This window comes from Pygocentrus nattereri, chromosome 30 (genome assembly GCF_015220715.1).
Source record: "Pygocentrus nattereri isolate fPygNat1 chromosome 30, fPygNat1.pri, whole genome shotgun sequence".
Classification (NCBI taxonomy): domain Eukaryota; kingdom Metazoa; phylum Chordata; class Actinopteri; order Characiformes; family Serrasalmidae; genus Pygocentrus; species Pygocentrus nattereri.
The window spans coordinates 9,599,973-9,626,392 of record NC_051240.1 but is presented as its reverse complement, the minus strand read 5'-3'; the positions used below and the strand labels follow the sequence as shown (position 1 = coordinate 9,626,392).

The 26,420-nt window shown below is 36.8% G+C and overlaps 1 protein-coding gene across 1 annotated transcript; it reads right to left on the bottom strand.

The window, feature by feature from the left end:
• Window positions 1-1,135: 1,135 nt before the first annotated feature.
• cyth4b (cytohesin 4b) lies at window positions 1,136-26,126 on the bottom strand. The gene is made up of 13 exons (XM_017702130.2): window positions 25,955-26,126; window positions 17,813-17,895; window positions 16,653-16,717; window positions 15,691-15,757; window positions 12,522-12,640; window positions 9,203-9,283; window positions 8,703-8,815; window positions 7,416-7,564; window positions 6,306-6,417; window positions 5,420-5,496; window positions 5,246-5,317; window positions 3,962-4,116; window positions 1,136-2,777 (listed from the first exon to the last, which is right to left on the bottom strand). The coding sequence occupies exons 1-13, from the start codon at window positions 25,974-25,976 to the stop codon at window positions 2,696-2,698; spliced, it is 1,197 nt and encodes a 398-aa protein (XP_017557619.1). The 5' UTR covers window positions 25,977-26,126; the 3' UTR covers window positions 1,136-2,695.
• Window positions 26,127-26,420: the final 294 nt, after the last annotated feature.

The window sequence follows — 26,420 nt, the reverse complement described above, 5'->3', positions numbered from 1 at the left end:
CAATTAGTGACTATCGGACACTGATAGGAACTGGCAGAAGCGTTTAATGGTTCTATGGTTTGTTTCAGCTGCAAAATGTTCCCCTTGACCCAAATGTAGTCAATCAAAGATATGTTTGGTATCTGATGCTACTAAAACTACGAGGCTAATGTGGCTGACACATAAAGGAAGCTTATACCTCATTAATTTTGCAAGCAAAAAATGACACAATCCTCACCGACTTGAGATCACTTAACAGCCACATTAGGTTGTTCGGCTTAAGTGGTTTCTGACTATCTATAAAAATAGATAGAAGTACAGGCAAAATTCAGGCTTCATGGTAGCAGCTACCCCAGGTTCTAGCATGCACATTCTTTTGTCCAATTTTATACGTAACACTGCATCGTACAGTGTCAGAAACACATGTCTATTTAAGATTACTTGACAACTCAACATAGTTTGAGGCAAACCTCTGAGTATTTAGGCATGTGCAGTTGCACACTGCTGACTGCTGTAAGCTTCTATTACTTGTTAGCTACACTAGCCTGACAGCTCAAGCGCAAACTAAAGAAGCAAACTTCAGACAACAAACGTCTTGGCTGAGTAGCTGCAGCTTGGATAAAGGGGAAATGGTGTAGATTCAATTTGTGCAGAGGCATCGCTGTAAAAAAGTGACTTCCTATAACAGCAGATGAGATCATCTGCTGACAATAGATTTTTTATTCAGTGCAGAGATCCATGAGTAACTATTTCGGTAAAATAAAGAGTTGATTCTGAAAGTGTCTTAGACCTTATATAGCCTCCAGCAAATGGTGATCTTTTGATTGGTAGGCCTAAGAAGTCATTCAGGCTAATGGTGTTTGCAGGTCTAATTGTCTTTTGTTAGTATGAAAAAGTGGCTAAAGTGCTAATATACCAACAGACTAATTCCTGTGAGAACTGCAGAGAAGTGTGACGGTAAAAATAGGTGTGCAGTAAAGCGTATGAAGCATGCTTGAGTAGATGTGAGAAAATAGCAACAGGAGCACAGGTGAAATTTCCCCTTTTTGAAAAACATAAAACAGGACCCACCCGTGTGAAAGCATCTCTAGTTATGAAAGCGTAAAACATTTCCTTTTGTTTACAAACACACCAGAGACCCTGGGCCCAACAGTGGTTCAATTAAATATAAGGATTTATTAAAAATCAAGTGATTCACACACCCTTGCCCTAATCTTATATTCACCAATATTATACAATAAAAAAAATCATTCTAAAAGCAAAATCTGGTGTAATCAAGCTGAAAAATTTTACTTTTTGGTTGCCAAAGGTGAGTAACCAATCAGCCAATACCAATGTAGAGATATTATTAGACAGTATGGATAACAATATACAGACAATATATTCTATGACACATGAATAAATATACAACACATATGTACAGCTATTGTGCTATATGCAGTTATTGGTCAGGCACACTGCCTGTTAAAGAGGAATTCCACTGATTATTCAAATATCTGAATCGCTGAATGTAAACAAGGTGTTTGTTTGATGTAAAGGGGTTAACCACAGACAAATTTTTACAGCAGTGATGATAGGAACCAGGGGTTACAATGTCTGCAACACAAAGCCACTTTATTTACAATTCAAAACAACCAGTGTACCCACACATGTATTCTTTCATTTATAATGTTGATAATAGCAGTAAATTGTCAAAAAAATAAGTTTTGTATGGCAACTATTTTTCCTTGGTGCATGTAAATATGTTTTAGGCCAAAGATTTAACTATTGTTAAACAAAGCATCAGGCAGAGTATTCAGAACAATTTTGTGTACTAGCTTTCTTTGAGGTAGTTTTCAAAGGGAATTAAATTCTTCAAACATCTGGTTCCTATCACCACCACTGTGCCAGTAAGTTTCTCTAGAATGGTACACTTCCCATCAAACCTCTCTGAATCCCTTTGTTTACATCTTAGTGATATAATTCCGCAGCATTTTTGAAAAATGGGTGGGATTCCCTTTTCAATCAGCCTCTTCAAGCCCAAGTTATTGATGATGGTATTTGACCGACAGATCCATTTTGTGAGCGTTTTACAGTAAATTCTGGGCTCTTGTTAATGAAGCGCCTCTGATCAGCTTGCCATGTCCACAGGATCACAGTTGTATGTGAAAGAAAGTAAGAGAGTTCATGCTGTAACAAAACACTCTCCACAATGTCATATTACGATCAAACGGGAGAAATCATGCTGGGAATCGTCTGCATTGCAGCTTGGTAGCTACATTCATCTTGTAGCTCCAGTCCAAAACTAAAGAAGGAATGGCCAGACAGCAGACATCTCTTTGCTGACTGACTACGCTTGCAATAAGTGGGTGAATTTCATTTTTTGGTCAAACTGCCCCTTATGAAAAATGTGTCGGAGATCTAAACATTCAGTCACGGACCTCGCATGAGGGTCTCCAGTGCCACGTTTCTGGTCAGTCTGTATATGCTACGTAGTTTTTTTTTCTCAGTATTAGCAGATATTAGCAGAGACACTATCAGGCAACATGCTGCTTCTCTTCTTGTTACTTCCTTTTCCTCCAAATGGTTGCACAACGTTGCTTTAAACAAACTTTTGATATTGAAGTAATTCAAACTGTCCTTGTGGCTCAGTTATTGTGCTTAGTAAACAAGCCATGCGGTCTCCAACATCCGTCAATTCTAAAAAAACTAAACTGTCCATGATGCTCTGGTGTGGTCAGTCTTGCTGTGTTTGTTTGATGATCTTCTTCTTGCGGACTGAGACTAGGTCATAAAATGGGTCCTTTGTAATGCTTGCCCTGTGGATAAGAGACATACAGTAAAATCAGAGCCAAAGATTTCAAGATTTCAGAAGATCTAACAAACTGGCCCATGTATATATTGTTCCACACTGTAAAAATTCTGCAAAAAAATGTAAAGATGAGACCTGTTAGTTTGTCATATATGTAAGGAGATCAGTTGAATAATCAGTTGTAGTGTACTCATTTTTTTATTTATTTACCTATTTGTTTACTCTACTGAGATTATTTGTCTTATGTACTGTTATGATTATGTTTTTATGCCAGCCTTAAAATTTCAACTTGGAACTGAACAGAATTTCTTATTTTTTATATTTTCAAGTGAATTGCAGTTAAACATGTAGACAGGTAGACATGTAGACTAGTAGAAGAAGTAGATGGCCTATACAGCGAATTAAAGAGTTTCCATAGCCTTTATGTTTAAACTTTATTCTGTTTTACTGTTCACGTGCTTCGGTTACGCAACACTCACATATTGCAGTCTCATCAAGGAACACTTTGCACTGCACCTCTATTCATACAAATGTCAGTCCAGCCAGATGTAAAAATCATCCCAAGAAACAAAGTGAAATATCACAGATGATCCTTCAAGTAATACTATGTAATCCTATGTAATCAAGTAATACTATGTAATCAAGTAATACTAAGTAATCAAGTAATACTAAGTAATCCTTATGCACCTTCTATTTATTGTTTATTGTTTGTCACTTTGGGAGTTAACTGGACCGTGAATACAATGTTTCGTTCCACCTCATGTACTACATGTGATGTGAATGACAATAAAGCCCTATCTTATCTATCTTATTTTATATATATTTTTATACATTTGGGTTGGGCATTCTTCACACAACCTGCACGAGATGGCTTTGGTGAACCGCCTGTTATCAAATGACACAGGAAACAATGACAGCATTCTAACTGATAGGGAAGTCTTTCAGTTAAATGGATGGTAAGGCTGTTGGAGTCATACAAATGCAAACTTAGAAACGTCAGACAAATGAATTTCCAAAAAAAAAAGGGCTCTCTAACGTTGCCCTCAAGTTTTTACACAGCAGCACCATATAAACGTAGCTTCTTTGCAGATGAGATGCTGTCTTTTCATATTTGATCATTAAAAATACGACTTAATGTCTTTTGTTTTGTATCTAAGGTAAACGAGACTATGACTTAACAAAGAGTCAGACCTGATAGACTCGATCCAGTCATCTCTCTCCTCGGCTGTTGAAGCACAGATCATGTAGCTTTGGTGTTTTCCCTCCACCACTCTGCCGTCTGTCTCTGTCTTACATGCCTTTATCTTCTGTCCTTTACTGTTTGGGTTGTACAGCTCCAGACAGTACTGCACACATATATACAGACACAGATACAGACGTACAGGCATACGGTTATCACTGAAATCATAATACACTTCCTGTTCATTACAATACAATATGGATGTGAAATGTGTGATAAACCCCACTGTGGAACAAGAGAATGAGTGCGAAAAATGAGCTCAGTGTTTGAGGATGTGTTGCCAGGGTTTTTGACATAACAATATGGTGTAATTCCAGTCCCACTTACTTATTTACTCACACAAGCACAATCACTCACAGAGCCTAAAAATGGCCTTTAACTTTTGAACCACTGCGTGTTCTTTAAATACATGTAATGGAGTTTCACAGTAAATGCAGTTTAGGAGGAAAAAAACCACACCCCAGTGCCTAATACACGCCTTACTCATCATTAGAGCTGGAACAGGGATCACTATAAGCCACACAACACAACATTGAACCACAAAAAAAATCCCACTGCAATATTTAAACATTGTTATAATATACTCTGATTTATTCATTTTAACTACAAGTTATTTTCCTAAAGGGAAACTATATTTGATCTGCTGAAATAGAACTGATAATAGATTACCACTGTATTTTTTAGAATATTTTTTAAAAAGAATAAAATATCGATATTTGGGCCTTTGAGTATAATATTATTATTCAATCTTTTCACCCACCTCTGCTCCACAAAATGGCTAAACAAGTACTGTAAATATATTAGTATTTTTAGTGATTATGTATACGATTCACTCCCTTTAACTAATCAAAAACTGTAGTCTGCACTTACAAACATACTACACAAGGAGGAAAACAAAAGGAACAATCGGCCAAACTATAGCTGCATTAAAACACATGCTTTAGGGCTGCAAATAATTTCCAATATAGCAGTAGTGGCACACACTGCCACACACTGGTCACAATTAACATTTTTAATTGTAATTAATCATAATTTATATTGGTTGAATTACATAATATTATCCATCAAAGCACCCACAGAAACAATCATCTGAAACTGTGGTCGGTCACAACGATCAGACAGAACATCTGCATGTTGCAGCATTCTGCAATATCAATATCATCACTGTAAAGGCCTTTATCACAATGATGATTAACAATGATGATTAACAGACTGTGCTGTGTCTTAGAGCTTACCGGTTTGCGTGTGCAGTTAACCTCTCTTACACACAGGTTCTCCAAAGGAATTATCCCTCTGGGTTCTTTGTCCTGAAAACAAAGAATGTAATCATTTTATGGCTCTAATCATCAGCAAACCACTCATATTCTAACAATAAACGGAGCAAACATGCATATTTAGGTGTTACTCACTGTGGTGTATTCAAAATAATACAGGCAGTTATCGGTTAGAATAAACCACCTCCTCTTCCAGGTTTTCACTCTTCCTCCTGCAGACCAAACACAAGCAATAATCCCCACATATGAACCACATTGTGTATGAGAGAAACTCAGCCATTTATAAAACTCCTGTGCAGTTCATACAAAAAAAACTCTTAAAAAAGACTAATTATGGACCCTAGTGGGCATTCCACCAGCAGAATGGAAATAAGCTTGAATAATGTTTATTAATATGATCAAATAAGTGATTTTTCCCCTTTAGTCTGTTATTAGATTAACCCCTTGACATTCCAGGATCATTACATACTAAGGCTTATTAGTCATTAACTATAAGGGCTTCAATGCAAATTAATAGAGCTTTTCTTAGGTTAAAGAAGTATGTAATAAAACTTTTGGCCTATATGGGGTTAAGAAGGTCACTGTCGACTCTTTGTGTATGAAATGTGACTCTCTTGTGTTGAGCTGCTAGCGAGCAGTGGGAGCTAAAAGGAAAGGATGCATGGACAGCATAACTGCAGCTTTCTTGCTAAAAAATTTAATTGTACAACTGCCACAACAAAAATACTTTTATTTGCTTGTTCATTGGAAAATCCATTTTCCAAAATATTACATCATGGTTACTAAAGAAAATAACTGAAAAGCTGAACTCAGGGAGCTCCACAAGTGGTGGGAATTACATTTATGGATACTGCGAAAAATGTTAAACTCTAAACTCGCTAAACTAAAGGACTTCACGACTACAATAAATCTTAGTTTTTGTTTTTTTTATTGCTCAACTTTTAATGTAACTTAGTGCAGTAACTTCCCCAAAGTAATTGCAGATCTAGCATGTGGGGACTTCTGAAATGAGGTGTAGTACCCAGTTTGAGTAGCCAGCCTTCTCTGTCAGGGTTGAAGAAAGTATGAGTAAGATCGTTCCCATCGTCCTCCGGGATTTTGAATGGCTCGTTCCGTATGCTCTCATATAGTTTCTGTGGGTTTAGAGGAAAGAGGAACACGTGAGTGCCAACAGAAACTCCCTGACTGTGTGTTTTCACTGCAATACTTTACCTAAAGTCAAAATGTGAATTAGAAAACCCTTTCATTTTGTATTTTTAATCATTTTCAGAATTTGTTGCTAATTACAAAACATTTTCAGTAAGTGCAGAGTCATCACATATAATACACATATAATTACACAACTCATAATGTAGTGAGTTAAATGACTATAATACTTACATTCTATTTACATTAGGTCTGAGTCTGTACTTCTAACTTCTTTCTATTTGTTCCAACGTCAAGATATAACAATAACATAAAAACCTAAAGGATGGTTTCCTTCCAAAAAAAGACTCTATGCACAATTACATTTTGTCAAAGTCAGATCCAAATAAAATATATCTTCTTCCACCAAGTTTTAATGAGCTACAAGTGGAAAATAATTAATATACTAATACAACACATCTATGTTACTGCCAGTGATTTCAAAGGGCTCAAAATGATCAAAATGCAGTGAGTAAAGACATATTTCATTCCAATATTTTACTATTTGTAATCATTTAAGATTTGTGTCAACAATTTTGCCATGTTGTGACTTAAAAACAAAACACATTTTGGTAATATAGTTGACCAACAATGGGCTTAATACATGTTAGTAAATGAAGCTTAGTCCTCAAAGTATGCATTGATATTTTTAAACTCCAAATATCAAAGTATTACACTGTATTGTTTTGTCTCCCACTTCTTTAGGACAAAAAAGGACAATATACTGCAGAAACACAATAACTTTTAGTCTTCTGCAGAGCTGCTCTACTAATGCCCTTCAATCGAATTGGCAGCAAACCAAAGCTTCTGAGAATCAAAACCCTATCTTGCATACAATCCGGTCTTGGTCGCCCTCATTGTTCCTGTGTCAAAATATTTCGCTTCCTTTATTACAGAAATTGATGTGACCTGCATGGGCTTATTGTGAATGGCTGTTTTGCCTAACCGTGAGAAGCTCATTAGGTAGATCTTCTCCATTGTTGATGCCTTTATTCATGCTGATGAAGCGCTCCAGTGTGGTCTTGTCCTTCACATTGGGGTTGTGCAGGCTAGTGTTCAGCATGATGATAGCAAATGAGAGGATGTAACAGGTGTCTGAGAAAAAAAAAAGAAGAAAAAAAACATATGTATGTCAGTCTGTATGCGTGGCCTAATAAGCAGGATGAGTTTACCACAAAGAGGACCTATGTTTACAAAGGTTAAAGAATTAGTAGGCCAAGTAATGTTTGGTGTCTGAAGGTGTCTGTAAATAAACATAGTTTTAGAAATCTCAAATTGACTTGCTTGATGTGGTTTCCGATACTGTAAGATACACTGTTACCTGATGATTACAGGATAAAAAGAATGACTAAAAATCATACCAGACACTTGAAACATGAGCTGTTTTAGTCCATTTCAAGGAGTGTCAGACACCACGTGGGTCTATTTGAAATTACTTAACAAATTGCTGCTATTTAAGGCAAGTATGTAATGACTTATGCAAAACTTTGGGCATCCCGGTCAAATGACGTTTTGTTGATTGAATGATGAAGTGAAAATAAGTAAACACATCCTCTACAGAGAACACACTTCTGCACATTTTAATGCACAATTACTGTGTATTCATTTTGAAAACTTGTATACAGCTGAAACAAATATATGACAATTAACAGATCAGGACTATTTAAAATTTCATTAATATTTTGATTTTACTTTTCTACTTTTCTTACTATTGTATAGGCCAATATACTGTATAACAAATGAGTGTCCCTGGTGTGGAAGCAACTGTATCAAATGTGCACTTTGTCTGCCATGCATAAATAGGCTGTACATTAAGCTGTTAATGTGCTTAACAACAAATGATTAAACAGACAGATAAAGTAACTTTGTATGGAATATTTTTTCCCTTTGATTTCTTTAAATGTTGAAGTCATGTGGGTAAACTTGAAGAGAAGTTTTACAGAAAGAAGAGTCAGTATTTTTAAACTTTTAAGCAACTTTTAAACTTTTTTCTGGGCTGTGTTTTTTTTTTGCACAATTTCCACTTACAGATTTTGTGTGGCAGTGGAGGAAACAAAAAATGTGACAATTGTTTATTGTACTTGTTGGTTACACTGAACTTGGCTTCAGTCCAAAACTAAAGAGGCAAACTTCATACACCAAGCATGTCTTGGCTGACTTGACTTCTGCTTTAAAATACTTAAACTGAAATAAATAAACAGCTGACTACAGAAGGAAATTCTCTCTTGCTAACCAGTTGACTGGAAGACGTCTGCGTTGCACTCGCAGTAACGTGTGGCGAAAGCCTCCATCATGCGGTCAATCTTCTGGGCTTCACCAGGAAGACGGAAACTCCAGAGGAACTGCCTAAAACAGAGAGAGAAAGTGAACCCCAACCTGAGAAAGTGCAGGACACTCAGTTAAGGCTCACTCTATCTATCTATCTGTCTGTCTGTCCGTCCATCCATCTATCTAATACAAAGTAGTTTTGGATCATTTCAACTGATCTATTCTTCATAAGCTGTTCAATGTAAAGAGCAGCTGGTGCTTTCAAATGGTTTTAAAAAATGAGGTTTTGGTTGGATAGCAATGATATAAACTGAAAATGACAAGCTACTACAAGCAGTCATGGAATAACTACTGCTCTTCTGCTCAGTGAATGAGCATGAGAATAACAAATATGGTGAATAGTCAATAACAAATGAAAAAATTCACACACAGAATCAACGACTAAAAAAGGAAACCTGAGCTGACCTCAGTGCCTGGACAAGGTTGAGATCAGAAAACTCATGAAGTTCCACAAAAGCTTTCAGTATCTGTAGGTGCATCTCCTCTCTGTGAAGGACAAAGAGAGCTCATCAGGTTTATAACGTGTTGGCAACAATGCAAGAGACTGACAGTACAGAACACACTGTGCATTCCAACTTAATATTAAAAGATTACTTAGGTAAAACATGACTGATGAATATGTGTAGGGCTTGGACCACTTATAGCATTAGTGATAAATATCAGTAACAGCAATAAAATCATAGAACAGGCCTTATTCGTTTTTATAGTACTTTCATTTTTTAATTTATGTAATCTTGTAAAAATAGACATCTTACAAAGGATATCTAAATTAAAGGATATCTAAAAAAAAGTTTTTGCTTTCAAAAAGATTTTCTGCATTTGTTTTCTATATTCTCAAACCAAAAGCCAATTGCCAGACAACATTGAAATGCTAAAAACAAGAGCTTACAAAAATATGTTTCATATTTTTACTTCATTTCATTAGTTGCCTGGACTAACCATTAATAGTAAGCATGTATAAATTAACCACTGTTTCCAATGAACTGTTCCATCAGAAGTTATAGTTGAATACCCCTATTTTAGCTGATGCAAATGAAATATGTGTTAACTGGACAGCAGTCCTTTCTGTTAAAAAAAAGGTTTAGGGGACTTCCACCAACTCAAACAGGAGCTTGAAGCTCTGCTGCAGGTGCTGTGTGTGTTGGGTAGGTGTGTGTGTGTGGTGGATTTTGAGGTTCTGCTTCAGCTCGGAGCACTAAAAGGAGCAAACAAACCGTGCAAAACCATGTGCTCTGATGTGGAAGACAGTATTTGTGTTAAAGGGCTTGATGTGAAATTTTTTTTTTTTTTTCTGAGGCTGTAAAACTGCAGTAGTTCCCCTGGTGCAAAGGCAGACTGTCCTAGATGTCCTCAGTACTTCAGAGAAGTCCTTATGAATCCTAAGAGCTATAAACTGATATTTTTTGTAATATTAGTTCTTTTTTTGTTAAACAGATTCATGCTTGGATGATTCACTGTTAAGTTCCGGATGGAAACGAGTCAGATTCTTCAAGCTCTGAGCAGAAAACTGTCTAGTCAGGGATAGTTTTTCTCTGTGGGATCTAACTAAATATAGCTAAGTGAGCTCTCCTACTGGTTAGGACTTCAAGAGCTGAAGAGAAGACCAAACGTTACATGTTACATTAACCATCAGCATATTTACAATGTGACAGAGGAATTGACCAATCACGCTTTGTTTTCCGAAAGATGGTACCAATTTCATTAGAAAAAAAGTCACCTCCTGAAAGTCGTGGATCTGTCAGTGAATATAAAAATGAGTGGCAGCCTAGAAATGGAAAGCAGCTCTATCAAAGGTCCTTCTACTTAAAAGTGTAACTGTCAAAATACAAGCTACTGTATTTGTCACAAGCTTCAAGTAAGACATGGGAAGCTTCAAATGTCTGTGTTTAATCTAAAACATTAATGCAAATCATCTTTAGTTTAGTGCTAACAAACTACTTGAATCTCATTTGTACATTAACAGAAATTAGCATAAAATGCTAAATGAGTTTTGACATTTATGGCTTTAACATATATATATATGTATGTAACAGTAAAATACAAAGATTTTAAATAATGAAAGTATCGATATGTATCGATAATTTTGTCCTAGCCTTGAAAACATATATATCTGAGTCAGTATGACATAATTCCTATCTATAAATAATACTATGTTATTAATAGTTTAATAATAGTTTAATAGTGTAACACTTTAAACTGCTCGCCCTTTAATTCCCATGATGTCTCAGTGCTGTTCTTCCTTTTATTATTTGATAGGTTTTGAAAGAGAATTAACTACGAAAATTCATAGATTTTTATTTAGTCTCAGAAATTGCCTTTCTGAACAAGAAAATAAATCACACATCACCTGCGTTTTATTGTTCCACAAATCCAGGATAAACTCGATTAGGGATGAGTCAGAATGTTTGAATAGTTACATAAGTTTAAAAAAAATAGTGAATTAGAATATAAATTGCGATGATATAAAATTAAGCTTTTCTAATGTTACTCGCAGTCATATTTAAATACAATGACATGTCTGAAAAAAAGACATCTGAACTCCAACAGAAGGCATTGTAAAATTTACGCTGTGGTTACTGCAAAATGTATGTTTTTGTCCAGTCTGTTAAAAAGGCAAAAACACCTGAGGTACCCTCAAGTGTTAAACAAGTTGTAAAAATTTAAATGCGAAACCATCGTTCAACTTTCAGCAGTAGGGCTAATATGGACGACAGCCCTGCACCTGAACCGAGCCAAATGACTGAAGCGGTGGCCAAAAGACCACAAAATGACAACGTGCCTGCAGTGGTCCTGTTCATTACAACACAAAAACGACTTAAGTAGGACTTCACCACTACTGTGAGGACATGCGCACCTCACTTCACGTGGACCTTCTGAATTGGTGGCAAGCAAACGAAAACAAACACATGCGACTAGTGCATCTAGCAAGAGCCCGCTTGTGCACTCCAGCTGCATCCGTGCCGTGAGAGAGTGTTTTCTGCGGGCAGGGCTCATCATAAACCGGTGATGGTGGTATTCATCGAACATTATTTGAATAAAGCCATGAAAAAACGAAAATCAAAAAGAAAAGCCCATGTCTATTACATAGTGTGCTTGCATGGTCGCTCTGAAAAAACCATAATCCATCCAACAATAAAGGATGACGGAAAACACAGTGGCATATAGATCGTTCCGATTCTACATGCTGATGCATTTTACTCTGGCCAGCAAAGACATGCACCACTTCCCCTAAGCAGCAGAGTTTATGCAGATTTAAACTAGATAATTCGCATCATGCACTGGCATGATGCCGAGTACAATATGGTTAAAAATAAACCCTATCTAGCCAGGCATGCTGTCTGTGACTCTACACATGAAAGCTGAGTAAAAGATAAATCAGAACTTGAAGCTCCTCCATTGCTGCTACTCTTATTTGGGTTTACTACTGTACATGATGAACCATATGACCACCTCACAACATCCATAGCATCTGCCTACTTTCAAGGTGATGGGAAACAGACTTAAGCAAGGTATAGACAGTTTTGGATTCTTATTTGTAAAAAAAAAAAAAGACAGGTCTTATATAACTCTGAATGACATTATATACATACAGTGGTGCCAGGGATGCCTATAGTAAAATCAAAAAATACTGGAATTAGAGGTTAATATGAATGTGTCCATAGAAGGTAGTTCTATTAGGGCTATTTCAGTGATCACTGTAATTACTAAAAGTGTGGTGTATTACCTCTCTCCTAAGAAGTCTCCTATAGCTGTCTTATTGAGGCCTTCTTCTTTGTAGAGGAACTCCGCTACAGTCTGGGGCTTCCACTCCAGCAGGCTATTTTCCACCAAGTAATTTACTCCCTGCAATAAAAGACACAATATTTATATTTATTATAGCTATCTGTATAGCTATAGGTCCTAATTCATGTGCTAATGTTTAATTAAACATATACAGTTTAACTTGGCAACATGTGGAGGGTAAGCTATCATTTTTCATTTTCTCTACATAACCTTCTTCCCCTTTCTAAATAATACCATTTCCATTTTGTCAATTAAGCTTAATATATTTATAGTTAAGCTTCCTCAAACTTTTATCACCTCTTACTCTGATGTCGTCCGTGTTAAAGCCCTTTGAAGACCACAAAATGATTGGCTTGTGCAACCCATTACAGTCTTGACTAATCCTATCAAAACATAGCTTAATGTGTGTAGATGTCAGAGTACAGTGGTTTTACTGTGAAGTCTTGGGGTTAGAAGGAGGAGTAGGAATCGATGAGCCGGTATTACATATTCTAAACAAGACTGTCTGAGGGTTATTTAGTGTCAGTGACCATGTATATGGAAATGCATTATATCCAAGCCTGAGAAGACCACCACTCTTTTTGTAAAACTGTTGCAGATTACAATAATAAAAAGGTCTTCTTCCATCAGGAGACTACCAAGATATTTGAAGACAGTTTTTAAATGGTCTGTAACATTGAAGAACAAACAAACAGTCATGTGAAAATGAATTTTGAAATTTGAAATTTGAAATTTTTGTTTTAGTTTATGGTTCAAGTCTTAGCCCATATATTACATATAAAATAATAGAAAAAGTAGAATAGAAAACAATGAACTTTCCAAAATATTTGACACCACTAAAACTTTACCAAATGTTTCAGGAGTTACAATTTTAAACAACTTAAAAATTAAAAAATAAATAAAAACGCTAGCCAGTACATGACCAGTACTACAGTTCTGAAAAGGATTACACACATAAAATCATAATCTTTCTAATAAGTCCCGCTCTAAAATGCAAGTGAGTGGTTAAAATAAGGCTGCAGACAGGGGCTAAGACTTTATGCTTTGGTACTAACATGAAAATGTTGGCCAGCATTTTTTGAAAAAAGTTTTTATTTAAAAATTAAGCTTATGATAAATCTTCACTTTAAAACATGTTTTTTTAAGCAAATATTATTTGTGCAAATGTAAATTTAGGGTTAGAGTTTGGGATGGACAACTTCTAAAAGAAGGTACCCTATAGATTATGATCTTTTATATATATTTAGCTTATTACTATCTCCATTAATTCCTTCGGTTTAAACAGAGTAAACCACATTAATCTTTGCGAATATCAAAAATCGTGAATATTTGTTTTTTTAACTAATTCAGTATGATGGTCCACTTTTTATTACAAATTTTAAATTTTACTATGTTTTTCACTTTGCACAATGTTAAATACACCCAATCTATAGATGTACACTATATGGATAAAAGTATTGGGACACCTACATTTTACACCTACAGGAGCTTTTATGACATTATGCCTTTCTGAATCCATAGGCATTAATATCTGCAGCTATAACAGCTTCCACTCTTCTGGGAAGATTTTGGAGTGTGTCTGAGGGAACTTTTTGCCCATTCATCCAGAAGAGCATCTGTGAGGTCAGACACTGATGTTGGGCTCTGTGTAGTCAATGAACTTGCAGTTGCCACGGTATCCTATTAGTACCACACTCAAATTCAGTGAGCCATTCTTTCACAAATGTTCAGCGCTCACTTTTATGAAGCATCCAAAAACCTCTCTTTAACTTAGCATTTAATTAAAACTCTATGTCTGATGGTGCTTATCTTCCGTATCATTTCCTTATGATTCTAAATGAATGTTTCTAAAAAATACTTTCTTGTATAACTGTTTATCACCTGCCTGTACTTTGAGCTGCTACCATCATGAAAACTGCTATATAAATAAAAAAATATTATTATCATTATTATGTTTGTAAAGGCAGATTTCATGGCTGGGTGCTTGATTTTGTATACCTGTGGCAATGGGACTGACTCAAACACCTGAATTTAATGATTACTTTTGAATACTTTTGTCCATATTTTCCACGTGTTGTGATGCAGCAAAACATCACACTCACTCACACAGTGTGCAAGTGCAGGCACTCTTGAACAACACTATGTGGAATCAAGTCCAACGCTTTGGATTCAATGATCAATTCTCTATTGCCTGGAATCAAAGAATCAACGCTTTTGACTCCCAGCCTTAAGAGTTGCAAACATTTAGTGTTCTAGAAGCACTGATGACGTCTGTGATATGATCAGAAACGTGTATAGTAGCAAAATGTATCATGATAATGATAATAAACCATCACAATGTGCACTCTTACTTGAAAACATTTAAAGGTGTTACTAAACAATCCAGAGTAGTTACTAGATAAAAAAGCTTTAATAACAGAAAAAAAGCCCATAGCTTAAGCATGCTCAACAAAACAAGCAAAAAAGGCATGTAAGTTATGGCTCATCTTCCCCACGGAAACAGCATCTGAAAAGATGTTTGTTTCTGCTCGCTAACATAGCTCAGTACGTCACCATTTGAAAACCACAAATATTCAGAGTGAAAAACCACAGGGCCAGTTAAAAAAAGACATGAGAGGTGGGTCTTCCGTTTCTCAGCTGCTGTCTCTCACTCTCTGCCTCTCTACCACCACCCTTGTAAAGAAGGTCCATTTCAAAAACGCTAACATTTTCCATGGTCAGTTGTTCCAGACAGGGTCAAATGTACACGGCCATAGACGCCAACTGAGGTCAAACTCTAAAGTGTCTCGAAACGTTTTCACACAGTCAAGTGAAGTGAGTCACTTCACAAATGAAGAGTAATCAGCTCTCTGGTTTGAGCTGAAGAACTGGTGGGGGCTACACTTGCTTAAATGGGCATCTTAATTTCCTTACATGAATGGCCTGAATGAACTGGCATGTTTTTGGAACTTTATGTGTTTACAAACTATATACTCTTTAGAAGGAAAAGACAAAAAAAAGAGGAAAGCGGAGTTTTCTGTGATATGGGCCCTTTTAATGTTATGACAAATTCAGTACATACTACTCACTCCAGTTATCAAGTTCAGCACCTTTGCTGCTGATAAGCCTACCTTTTTAGGATCCATGTTGAACTTCTTCTTGCCACTAGAAAACTGCTTCCCTCTCTCAAGAACTTTGCTGTGAGAAAAAATAAAAGAGAGAAGTGAGTAAAACAACTAGACAGCAGTTACTCGAGTAACATGCAGCCTTAAAAATAAAGATGCCGAATAAAGATGTTCGTTAGAGTGATGAAATATACGATCCAATTTTGGTTCCCTAAAGAACCCTTCAGTGAATAGATCTTTAAAGAACTATTTTTGTAAATGTTTGACTGTGAAAACCTTATTTAAGTCTCTGTTGCACAATGTTGTCTCAGGGCAACAAAGCCTTTTTTCTCACTTAACAATGACATGATACATATTTAATGATGATGAAAGGGTTAAAATGAAAGGGGGAGTTTGAATAAAGCAAAAAAAGCTTCTACTTGGTCACCTAACTTCCTGGTATGCATCCTGAAATATGTTTGTTGCCTTGAAGCAAAACTGTGCGACAATGGACTGGATTTAGCCAGTAGCAAGTGAGCTGTCACTCCTGCAGCCACTTCAGGGAGCATTGCAGTTATTGTTTTTGTCACTGTGCCTTTGAGACTGATGTGTAAATGAGATCTCTTCTGATTGGCTGCCCTGTGTTGTGTCTCATTCAAAAAGCAATCTAAGCTGAAACATTCCGTATAAATTTCACATGAATGGGCAGATCTAAACTGCTGTAAATAGGACAGCTAGATTCACTAGTTTCCTTAGTTCAGTTCAATAAAAGAGTGTGGTGTAGTATATAGGCATGAAACATAAAGTTACTATGTAAAGTTTCAAAATGTATCACTACATACTGTCGATATATGGAAACTAATTCACTGTTTTGTACACAAAACAGTGAATTAGTTTGTTTTATTGAACTGAACTGAGGAAATGAGTTTTTGCATGATATGGGCCCTTTAACACATTCCCAGTAAACAGTGAGAGTCGTGCTCACTTACTTCTCCTCCGCAGATTCGAAATCCTGAATTTCAGCCATTACGTTCTCTATCTCCCACTTCAGCTTCTGCAAAAACAGTTTCAGTACAACGTGACTCACTGTCACACATGCATGAGTTGCCATGGCAACAGCACAAGTTCCACAAAGATCCTTTTAACTTGCTGTGTAAAATGACACTTAAGTCAAAAAGACTGATATTCAAAAAATTAGTGGTGATATGAAAAAATACATATAACACACAACACTTTAAGAGAATTTCTCGATGGACAATATGCATACATATTTTTAACATTTCACACACTGTACTGCACTAAAGCCAATTAAACAGGACAAATTGTTGCTGCTTCTGTAATTAAATATGTGGTTTGTCAGTGCTCTTTAAACACTGACGATATCAAAGATATGCTCAGAAAAGAATATTGTGTTGAGACAATTTGCAATAACAATAAATATAGTAATACTGAATAGCTTTTTTATTTAAAAATTAAACTGAAGATACACCTAAATCATTACACTTTAAAAGAAATCACAACTTAAAAAAGAACACTGAAGAACATTTTTGCAAGTCGACACTTAGGGATTAGGGTTTGGGACAGACATCTCCCAACAGAAAGAAAGTACTTAGTTAATGCCTTGGGTTTAAACAGATTACAAAATAATCTGTATAAATATAATTTTTGTTTTACACTATTGGACCACAATTAAATTTGGTAAAATGGTCAACATATACATTAGCTTATAACCCATTTATGATAAACATGGGCCCTAAATTGTGCTATACACTCTATTAAGACCACCGCATTTGTAAAGAGTTAATAAACCAAGTAAATGTGATGCATTCATGAAGATGCTGAATGTTTCTTCCATTAAATCTTTATGATCCGTGTCAAATAAAGTTCAGCTTGATTGTTAACAGTGCGCACTTACAATGACACATTCTGTGGTATAACTGCGCTGTAAACTATCTGCTATGTGATGCGTCCACTTTATTATGCTTGAAAGGATGAAGCGAAACCAAAAATGAAGCAGTAAGACAAGAAAACATGATCAAATTTAACAACCGTTTGAAAAACAATCAAATTTTTATATGGTTTAAAGTCAACTGGATTGATCTTTTACTAACTGTGTTAGCTTTTATTCCTGAGACATTGCTTTAAGTACCTGAATGTCATCCAGGAGGTCCTGCTTGTGCAACTTCAGGTTTTCTATCTCCCGCCTCTCCTCCATGGAGAAATCCGACGGCACTTAAACACACACACCAAGACATTAACTTACAGAGTGACATCACATCCGTCTCTGATTCTACAGCTAAATTTAGGTCGACATTTAGAGACACCATTTTGGCCTCATTTACATACTTAACTACATGTTAAATCGAGCAGGGGTGGCATATATAATATTTAATGTTCAGACCAAATATCAAACTTCATGATTTCAGTGCAAATGAATTGTGAAAATGTGTGGGAGTCGATTGAATGTTCAAATCAGAATCAGTCTAGAGTGAAAACATCTACAGCAGATGAAAGGACGGCTTTGTTTGTTGTCGTTTCCGGACTCAGCATGTGCAAGTGTTTGCCTGTAGTCATGTGCGTCTGGAGTTTGTGTTAGTGTGTGAAGGGTGTAGCTGACCAGTGGTTATAACACTGCTTAAAAATGCAACGTGTTCCTCAGTTTAAGGATTAAAATGGTTTGAATGCCTCATGCTTCTTAGAGACACTTCGTATAGACTTTTTGTTTCTTGTAGACTGTTTGTGTGAATCCAAAGCACAACCCATGTTACAAAATGCTCTTCCATGTATTACATGCAATGACAAATTTCCACCAGAGAGGTCTCCAAAGCCCCAGTGTTTTCACTCAGAAAATCAACAAAATGTGTAATTTGTCCAGGAGTGTTTGAACTATTGCATTCAACTGTACATAAACATGCAAGTGGCTTCTCATTTAACCCTTTAAAAAGAAAAATATGCTTGCAAGTTTGGCTAATAAAAATGCTAGAAATGTGCTAGTGCATTAGCTTTAAATAAAAAAAATCTAATTCATGATGAAAGGTTAGATAAAAATATATTTACTTGTAAATAATTTGCTCCCAATTTATCGTGATCTTTCCAACCTTCTATATTCCACAACTGTGTAAACAGTATGCAATTTTAAATGTAAAATGTCATTTTAAAAATAATTCTGAATCATACCAAAATAATCATAAGTTCTGAGGAAGCTTAACATTTCATTGATTCATTTTCTAAGAATCATAACTGACAGTTCTCTGATTTCTGGCTCATCAGTCGTAGGCAGCCTGTCATCGTTTCTGACAGAAAACGAGAATGAGCCACATACCTTTGATATGTCGGCCATGGGCATCACGTGGCACAACTGAGGCTTGACCCTGAACCCCTGTGGAAATAGTGCTATAACTAAACTCTTAGCCATAGACTAGCTGCTAACTGCACTGTCTATTTAAAGGTCATTTAATGTTTTCACAATCACTGCAGACACAAACTTCATCAATGATGATGTTCCTCTGCGTGGTGATAGTGTAACTCTACATGGTGATAGTGTAACTCTGCATGGTGATAGTGTAACTCTGCAGGGTGATAGTGTAACTCCGCAGGGTGATAGTGTAACTGCATGGTGATAGTGTAACTCTGCATGGTGATAGTGTAACTCTGCATGGTGATAGTGTAACTGCATGGTGATAGTATAACTCTGCATGGTGATAGTATAACTCTGCATGGTGATAGTGTAACTGCAGGGTGATAGTGTAACTGCAGGGTGATAGTGTATCTCTGCATGGTGATAGTGTAACTCTGCATGGTGATAGTGTAACTCTGCATGGTGATAGTGTATCTCTGCATGGTGATAGTGTAACTCTGCATGGTGATAGTGTATCTCTGCATGGTGATAGTGTAACTCTGCATGGTGATAGTGTAACTGCATGGTGATAGTATAACTCTGCAGGGTGATAGTGTAACTGCATGGTGATAGTGTAACTCTGCATGGTGATAGTGTAACTCTGCAGGGTGATAGTGTAACTGCATGGTGATAGTGTAACTCTGCAGGGTGATAGTGTAACTGCATGGTGATAGTGTAACTCTGCATGGTGATAGTGTAACTCTGCAGGGTGATAGTGTAACTGCATGGTGATAGTGTAACTCTGCATGGTGATAGTGTAACTCTGCATGGTGATAGTGTAACTGCAGGGTGATAGTGTATCTCTGCATGGTGATAGTGTAACTCTGCATGGTGATAGTGTATCTCTGCATGGTGATAGTGTAACTCTGCATGGTGATAGTGTATCTCTGCATGGTGATAGTGTAACTCTGCATGGTGATAGTGTAACTGCATGGTGATAGTGTAACTCTGCATGGTGATAGTGTAACTCTGCATGGTGATAGTGTAACTCTGCAGGGTGATAGTGTAACTGCATGGTGATAGTGTAACTCTGCATGGTGATAGTGTAACTCTGCAGGGTGATAGTGTAACTGCATGGTGATAGTGTAACTCTGCATGGTGATAGTGTAACTCTGCATGGTGATAGTGTAACTGCATGGTGATAGTGTAACTCTGCATGGTGATAGTGTAACTCTGCATGGTGATAGTGTAACTGCATGGTGATAGTATAACTCTGCAGGGTGATAGTGTAACTGCATGGTGATAGTGTAACTCTGCATGGTGATAGTGTAACTCTGCAGGGTGATAGTGTAACTCTGCATGGTGATAGTGTAACTCTGCATGGTGATAGTGTAACTAGTGTTTCGACTGCTGCAAAAATTCAGACTCACATAGCAGGACGGACAGTTTTTCTGACAACTTAAAAACTGGTTATCAATTATTTTGTCCCATCTTGACTATTGCTGAGATGAGACAGCAAATGCTAACTCCCTCTACATTGATACTTTCAATATATGGCCAAAAGTATGCAGACATCCCTCCTCATTACTGAGCACAGATGTATAAAATCAAGCACAAAGCCATGCAATCTCCATAGACAAACATTGGCATTGGAGCTGTATTAAAGAGCTTAGTGACTTTAAACATTTCAGTCATAGAATGCCACCTTTGCCACAAGTAAATTTTCTGCCCTGCTATATCAGCTCCAGTCTACTGTAACTGCTGTTATTATGAAATGGAAGCAAGAACAGCTCAGCCCAAAACGGCAGGCCACACAAACTCACAGAGCGGGGCCACCATGTTGCACGTAAAATCAGCTATACTCTGTTGCATCACTAACTACAGAGATCCAAACTGCCTCCAGAATCAACATCAACACAAGAACTGCGTGTCAGAAGCTTCATAAAAAGGGTTTTCATGGCCGAACAGCTGTGCACAAGCCTAAGATCACTATGTGCAGTGCCAATCGTCTGCTGATGTGGTGTTACGCACACAGTCACTGGACTTTGCAGCAAGCCATGAAACATGTTTTCTGGAATGATGAATCACATTTCACTGTCAGTCTGATGGATGAATCTGGGTTTGACAGATGACAGGAGAACACTGCTTACCAGAATACATAGTGCCAACCGTAAAGTTTGGTGGAGGAGGGATAATAGTCTGGGTCTGTTTTTCAGGCTTTGGGTCCCTTAGTTACAGTGATGGTACTACAGCATTTTAGACATGTTTCTATCTTTGTGGCAGCAGTTTGATGAAGGCACTTATAACTGTGTCCCTGTGCACAAATCTGGCTCCATGAAGACATAATTTGACAAGTTTGGTGTGGAGGAACTCCAGTGGCCAGCACAGAGCCCTGAAGCAGGCCTTCTTATTAAACATCAAGACCTGTGCTCAAAAAATGCTCTGCTTCACTGTCAGAAAAAAAAGCATGTATGTTCTTTTGTTTGTATGTTCTTTTAAAGTTCTTTTATGTAGATCTGAGTTTTTGTTTGTGTACATATATGATGCCAGTGCAGATGCCAATACATAAATAGTCATAAATGTATATCAATTATTAATATTAATTAATATTAATATTGGCGACTCTAAACATCTTCCCAATGCTGATCCTTTTTTAATGATCATCTGCCGATATCAATGACAATACGATTGCGATATTGTGCATTCCTATGTTAACACTGCCACTAAGAACTAGAGAAGTATGCATTAGTCTCAAGGCAGTGTTTCATTTCATTTACTATGGACTGACTACATATGATAATGATCTATAATGGCCATTAAATCATTAAGCAGAATTTAACATTTTGTTTTTATTAATGGTTTTTCTATTATGTCTGCACTCCGATCCATTAGTCAACAGAACAGTCCTGGTTTTGTGTGCATTTTTACTTACACTTTTATTTACACACAGCAGTGAGTCAGTGAGGGTCTTGTGCAAAATCTATGGCCTTTTATATTTCATGTTTAATTTTTTTCCAATAAATAAACAAAATGTGTGCACTAAAATTAGTGCACATATAGTGGCATATTTAATTTGTTCCCTGTAGAGGATGTGTTAAAGCAACATTAAAATACACAGTAAAATATGTTCTGTGTGTTGTCATTTCCAGTCGCCCAGAAACAGCAATTAAAAGTCAGAGGTGTCAGGTTGGATTTTTCGGGTTTTTAATCACGTCATTTCTTTAGGTATTAAAGCCACACACACAGACTCAAAAAGAAAATGCAACATCAACATTATCCTAATGAAGATATTGCTGCTGTAGGAAAAAAAAAACTTTTTCAGTTTTTGCATAATTTGTAAATACCCGTTACCCTTTACATCGTGTGAAATTTCATGATGAATGGACCAAGAGAAACAACCCAAAATGACTTGGAAAAAAGTCTGGTTCCATTAAATTACATTAAAAGTAATGTACATTTTTTCCTTCTCCTGTAAAGACTACGTTTTTTTTTTCCAACAACAGCGATATGGTGACAACAACAGATAATTCACTCACAATCTTAAGCAGACTTGCTCTTCACCAAGTTTTGACTGAGTTCTCTTTGAATACTCTTTTAACACACTCACAATAATCAGACACATCCACTTGTGTGAATCCAAAGCACAAATGCAATTACATTACATATGTTACATGCAATGACAAATTTCCACCAGAGAGGTCTCCAAAGCCCCAGTGATTTCACTTAGAAAATCAACAAAATGTGTAATTTGTCCAGGAGTGTTTGAACTATTGCATTCAACGGTACATAAACATGCAAGTGGCTTCTCATTTAACCATTTAAAAAGAAAAATATGCTTGCAGGTTTGGCTAATAAAAATGCTAGAAATGTGCTAGTGCATTAGCTTTAAATAAAAAAATGATGAAAGGTTAGATAAAAATATATTTACTTGTAAATAATTTGCTCCCAATTTATCGTGATCTTTCCAACCTTCTATATTCCACAACTGTGTAAACAGTATGCAATTTTAAATGTAAAATGTCATTTTAAAAATAATTCTGAATCATACCAAAATAATCATAAGTTCTGAGGAAGCTTAACATTTCATTGATTCATTTTCTAAGAATCATAACTGACAGTTCTCTGATTTCTGGCTCATCAGTCGTAGGCAGCCTGTCATCGTTTCTGACAGAAAACGAGAATGAGCCACATACCTTTGATATGTCGGCCATGGGCATCACGTGGCACAACTGAGGCTTGACCCTGAACCCCTGTGGAAATAGTGCTATAACTAAACTCTTAGCCATAGACTAGCTGCTAACTGCACTGTCTATTTAAAGGTCATTTAATGTTTTCACAATCACTGCAGACACAAACTTCATCAATGATGATGTTCCTCTGCAGGGTGATAGTGTAACTGCACCAGTGATAGGCCAGGTTAGAGACATAATGCTGAAACAGGAAACAGTAGGCAGTGACAGGTCTAAATGTCATGAAAGTGCTTCTGGGGGCTGAGAAAGAGGGGAGTGTGAAGAATGTGAGTGTTTGTGGGGGTGTGTGCGTGGCATGACTGCGCCTTCATTATACAAGTAGTGAAGGACTATAGAAGAAATGTAACCACAGAGAACTAGCCTACAGCATATGAATATCGCTGCTGTCCTTTTTCAGCTTTTGACATAATGTGAAAAGGCCTGTGGCATTTACATTGTGTGTAAATTTCACGATTAATCGACCAAAAGAAACAACCCAAAATGACTTGGAAAAATGTCTGGTTCCACTGACTTACATTGAAAGTAGAATTTTTTTCTCCTCCTGTAAAGATGCCATTTTGGATATATGAGGTTTTCTTCCGACAACAGCGATAGATTTAATGCTATAGGCCTCAAAATACACTTCTGACTGAGTGAGCTTTCACATCTTTATATGCGCTAATAAAGCCGCATTACCGAAAGCAACTAAAGAGAGACAGCATGCTCCCGTTTAAATAAAACTCAACAGAATCACAGCATATGAACTTTCTCCCAATCACAAAATCATTTTGGATTTTGTCTACTGACCAGATGCCAATACAGCCATCATTATTGTAGTTTTTGCAGCAGTAGAAAGTGTGTGACCTGACATAAGACCATTCCAACATAGCCAATGGGTCAAATCCACATAATTCAGTCGTAAAGACAAAACAAAGTCATTCAGAGTGGACGTTACACCATTCGGAGTGGTGTAATGGTTCATAGTAGGAGTGGTGATAGAAACTAGAGGTAATGTCTACAACATTTACAAAAGTTTTTATGTGTGATAAATGGTAATGAGTAAAATGGGGTTAAATCTGAGACTATTTGGGACTATATTTCCTTGCAACACCCTGCAAGTAGCCCTGCATTTTAAGCCAAAAGCTTATCTCAAAACTAGTGTAAACATTTTAAAGCAATGTCTCAGGCATTGTGCAAACTATTTGTTTTAGTTTTCATGCAATAACTTTCTCAGATGTAGCTTTTAGAGGCATTAAACGCTTCACTTCACTTCAGACATCTGGTTCCCATCACCACCACTGGCAACAATTCTGATGGGTATGTTTCTCTAGAATGGAACATTTTACACCAAATCACTCTAAATGACTTTGTTTTCATCTAAGCCACATAAGTATGCCAACACTAACCATGGGAACTGTAATGTAAGTAAAAGACCACAATGAGGATGGTTCTGGGTTATAATAGTCCTATCAATTATTTTGACTGCATCACTGAATAAAACATGCCTTATCGTTGTAATGGGAACAAACAGGTTCTTACATGTGGAGAAATATACATATCATCAGAATTCAGACAGACAGACAGACAGACACTGAAAGACAGATAGATAGATAGATAGATAGATAGATAGATAGATAGATAGATAGATAGACAGACAGACAGACAGACAGATAGATAGATGTACTGCAAAACTGAATGTGAACTGCAACTGACACTGCACTTTCATCAGTTTAAAGGGGAGCTCCACCAATTTTTTAATTTCTGCATAATTAAATGTTTAACATGTCACCAAAATCATTCAGAGTGGGTTGGTGTGAAATGCTTTGTTCTAGTGGAAGTCAAGAGTCAGAAGTGTTCACAGTGGTGGTGGAACCAAATGTCTGAGTAGTGTGGCATCTCTAAAAGCTCCCTCACAGAAAGGTATTACATTAAATGATTATGAATACACTGCCTGAAGTCTGACACATTGTTTTATGGTGGTTTCTTTATTTTAATCCATCCATGATAGAGGGATACATGGGATCTAGGCTAAACAGACCCCTAAAAACGTATTTTCAGATTTACACATATTTCACCATTTACTTTTTAAGGTTTCACCATTTAAGGTTACTTAAAAAAAGAAACATGTGGGTGGTTTTGCATAGTAAATAATGACTATATTTGTGATGTAGACATCTGGAGTCCTGGTTCCTACAAACACCACTGTAAAGATCTTCTAAAGAGACACTGTCTGTAAAGAGTCACTGTATATTTCTCCTCATATGAACCCATGAAACCACTCTGAATGACTCTGTTTACCTCTCAAACTTTCTGAATTACTCAGGAATTTTAAAAAATCGGTGGACTTAGCCTTTAAAATTTGCAGTGTACACCCTTCACAAAAACACGTTCTTTAGTAAACGCAACGGTTATAAAGAGAACCGTGACAACCCAACGAGCTGTATGAATGCTTCATGTGCTCTTGTGCAGGGTTAAATGGCTCTTCTCTATAACATTACGTTGTCGAAATAACACATTTAGACAATCTTTCGTGACACTGTACTTCAGTGAACTTGGACTGGGAGTGAACGCAAGGTTTTCTTCATTAACCTGCTGAGCTAATTCGGCTAGCCTTCGCCATGCTACTGTTATGCTGGCCGTGCTGTAACTTTATAACGGTCGCCTGTGTCCGTTTCCCCTTTTCAGCTCAGCACGACCAACAAATATTAAAAAAAAACAGACTTACGCTGGCGACAGCACTCCATCATGGCTCAGCAGAGGGGTCAACTCCAACAGCTTCTCTCGCTTTCTGTCCTGCTTTCTCACTGAGCGGTCCTAGCTGTGCAGGCTTTGGTCATTTTGGGTGCTTGAAGCTCCAGCAGAGTGCTACTGCTGACAAACCCATCAGTTCCTGTGTAAACGACGACACCCTCCACCCTCCACCCCCACCCCCACCACTGAGGGCGAGCCACTCTAACGCGCGTGTTCGTGTGCATTTATTTTAGACGTTATTTTTTCATAGGGTAATACTGCAATGTAGATAGATTTTGTCGACATGAAGTATTGCTTAAAACACACACACACACACACACACACACACACACACACACACACACACACACACATATATATATATATATATATATATATATATGTATATATACATGCATACATACCGTCAATGCAATGTGTATATGATTAACAGAATAAAG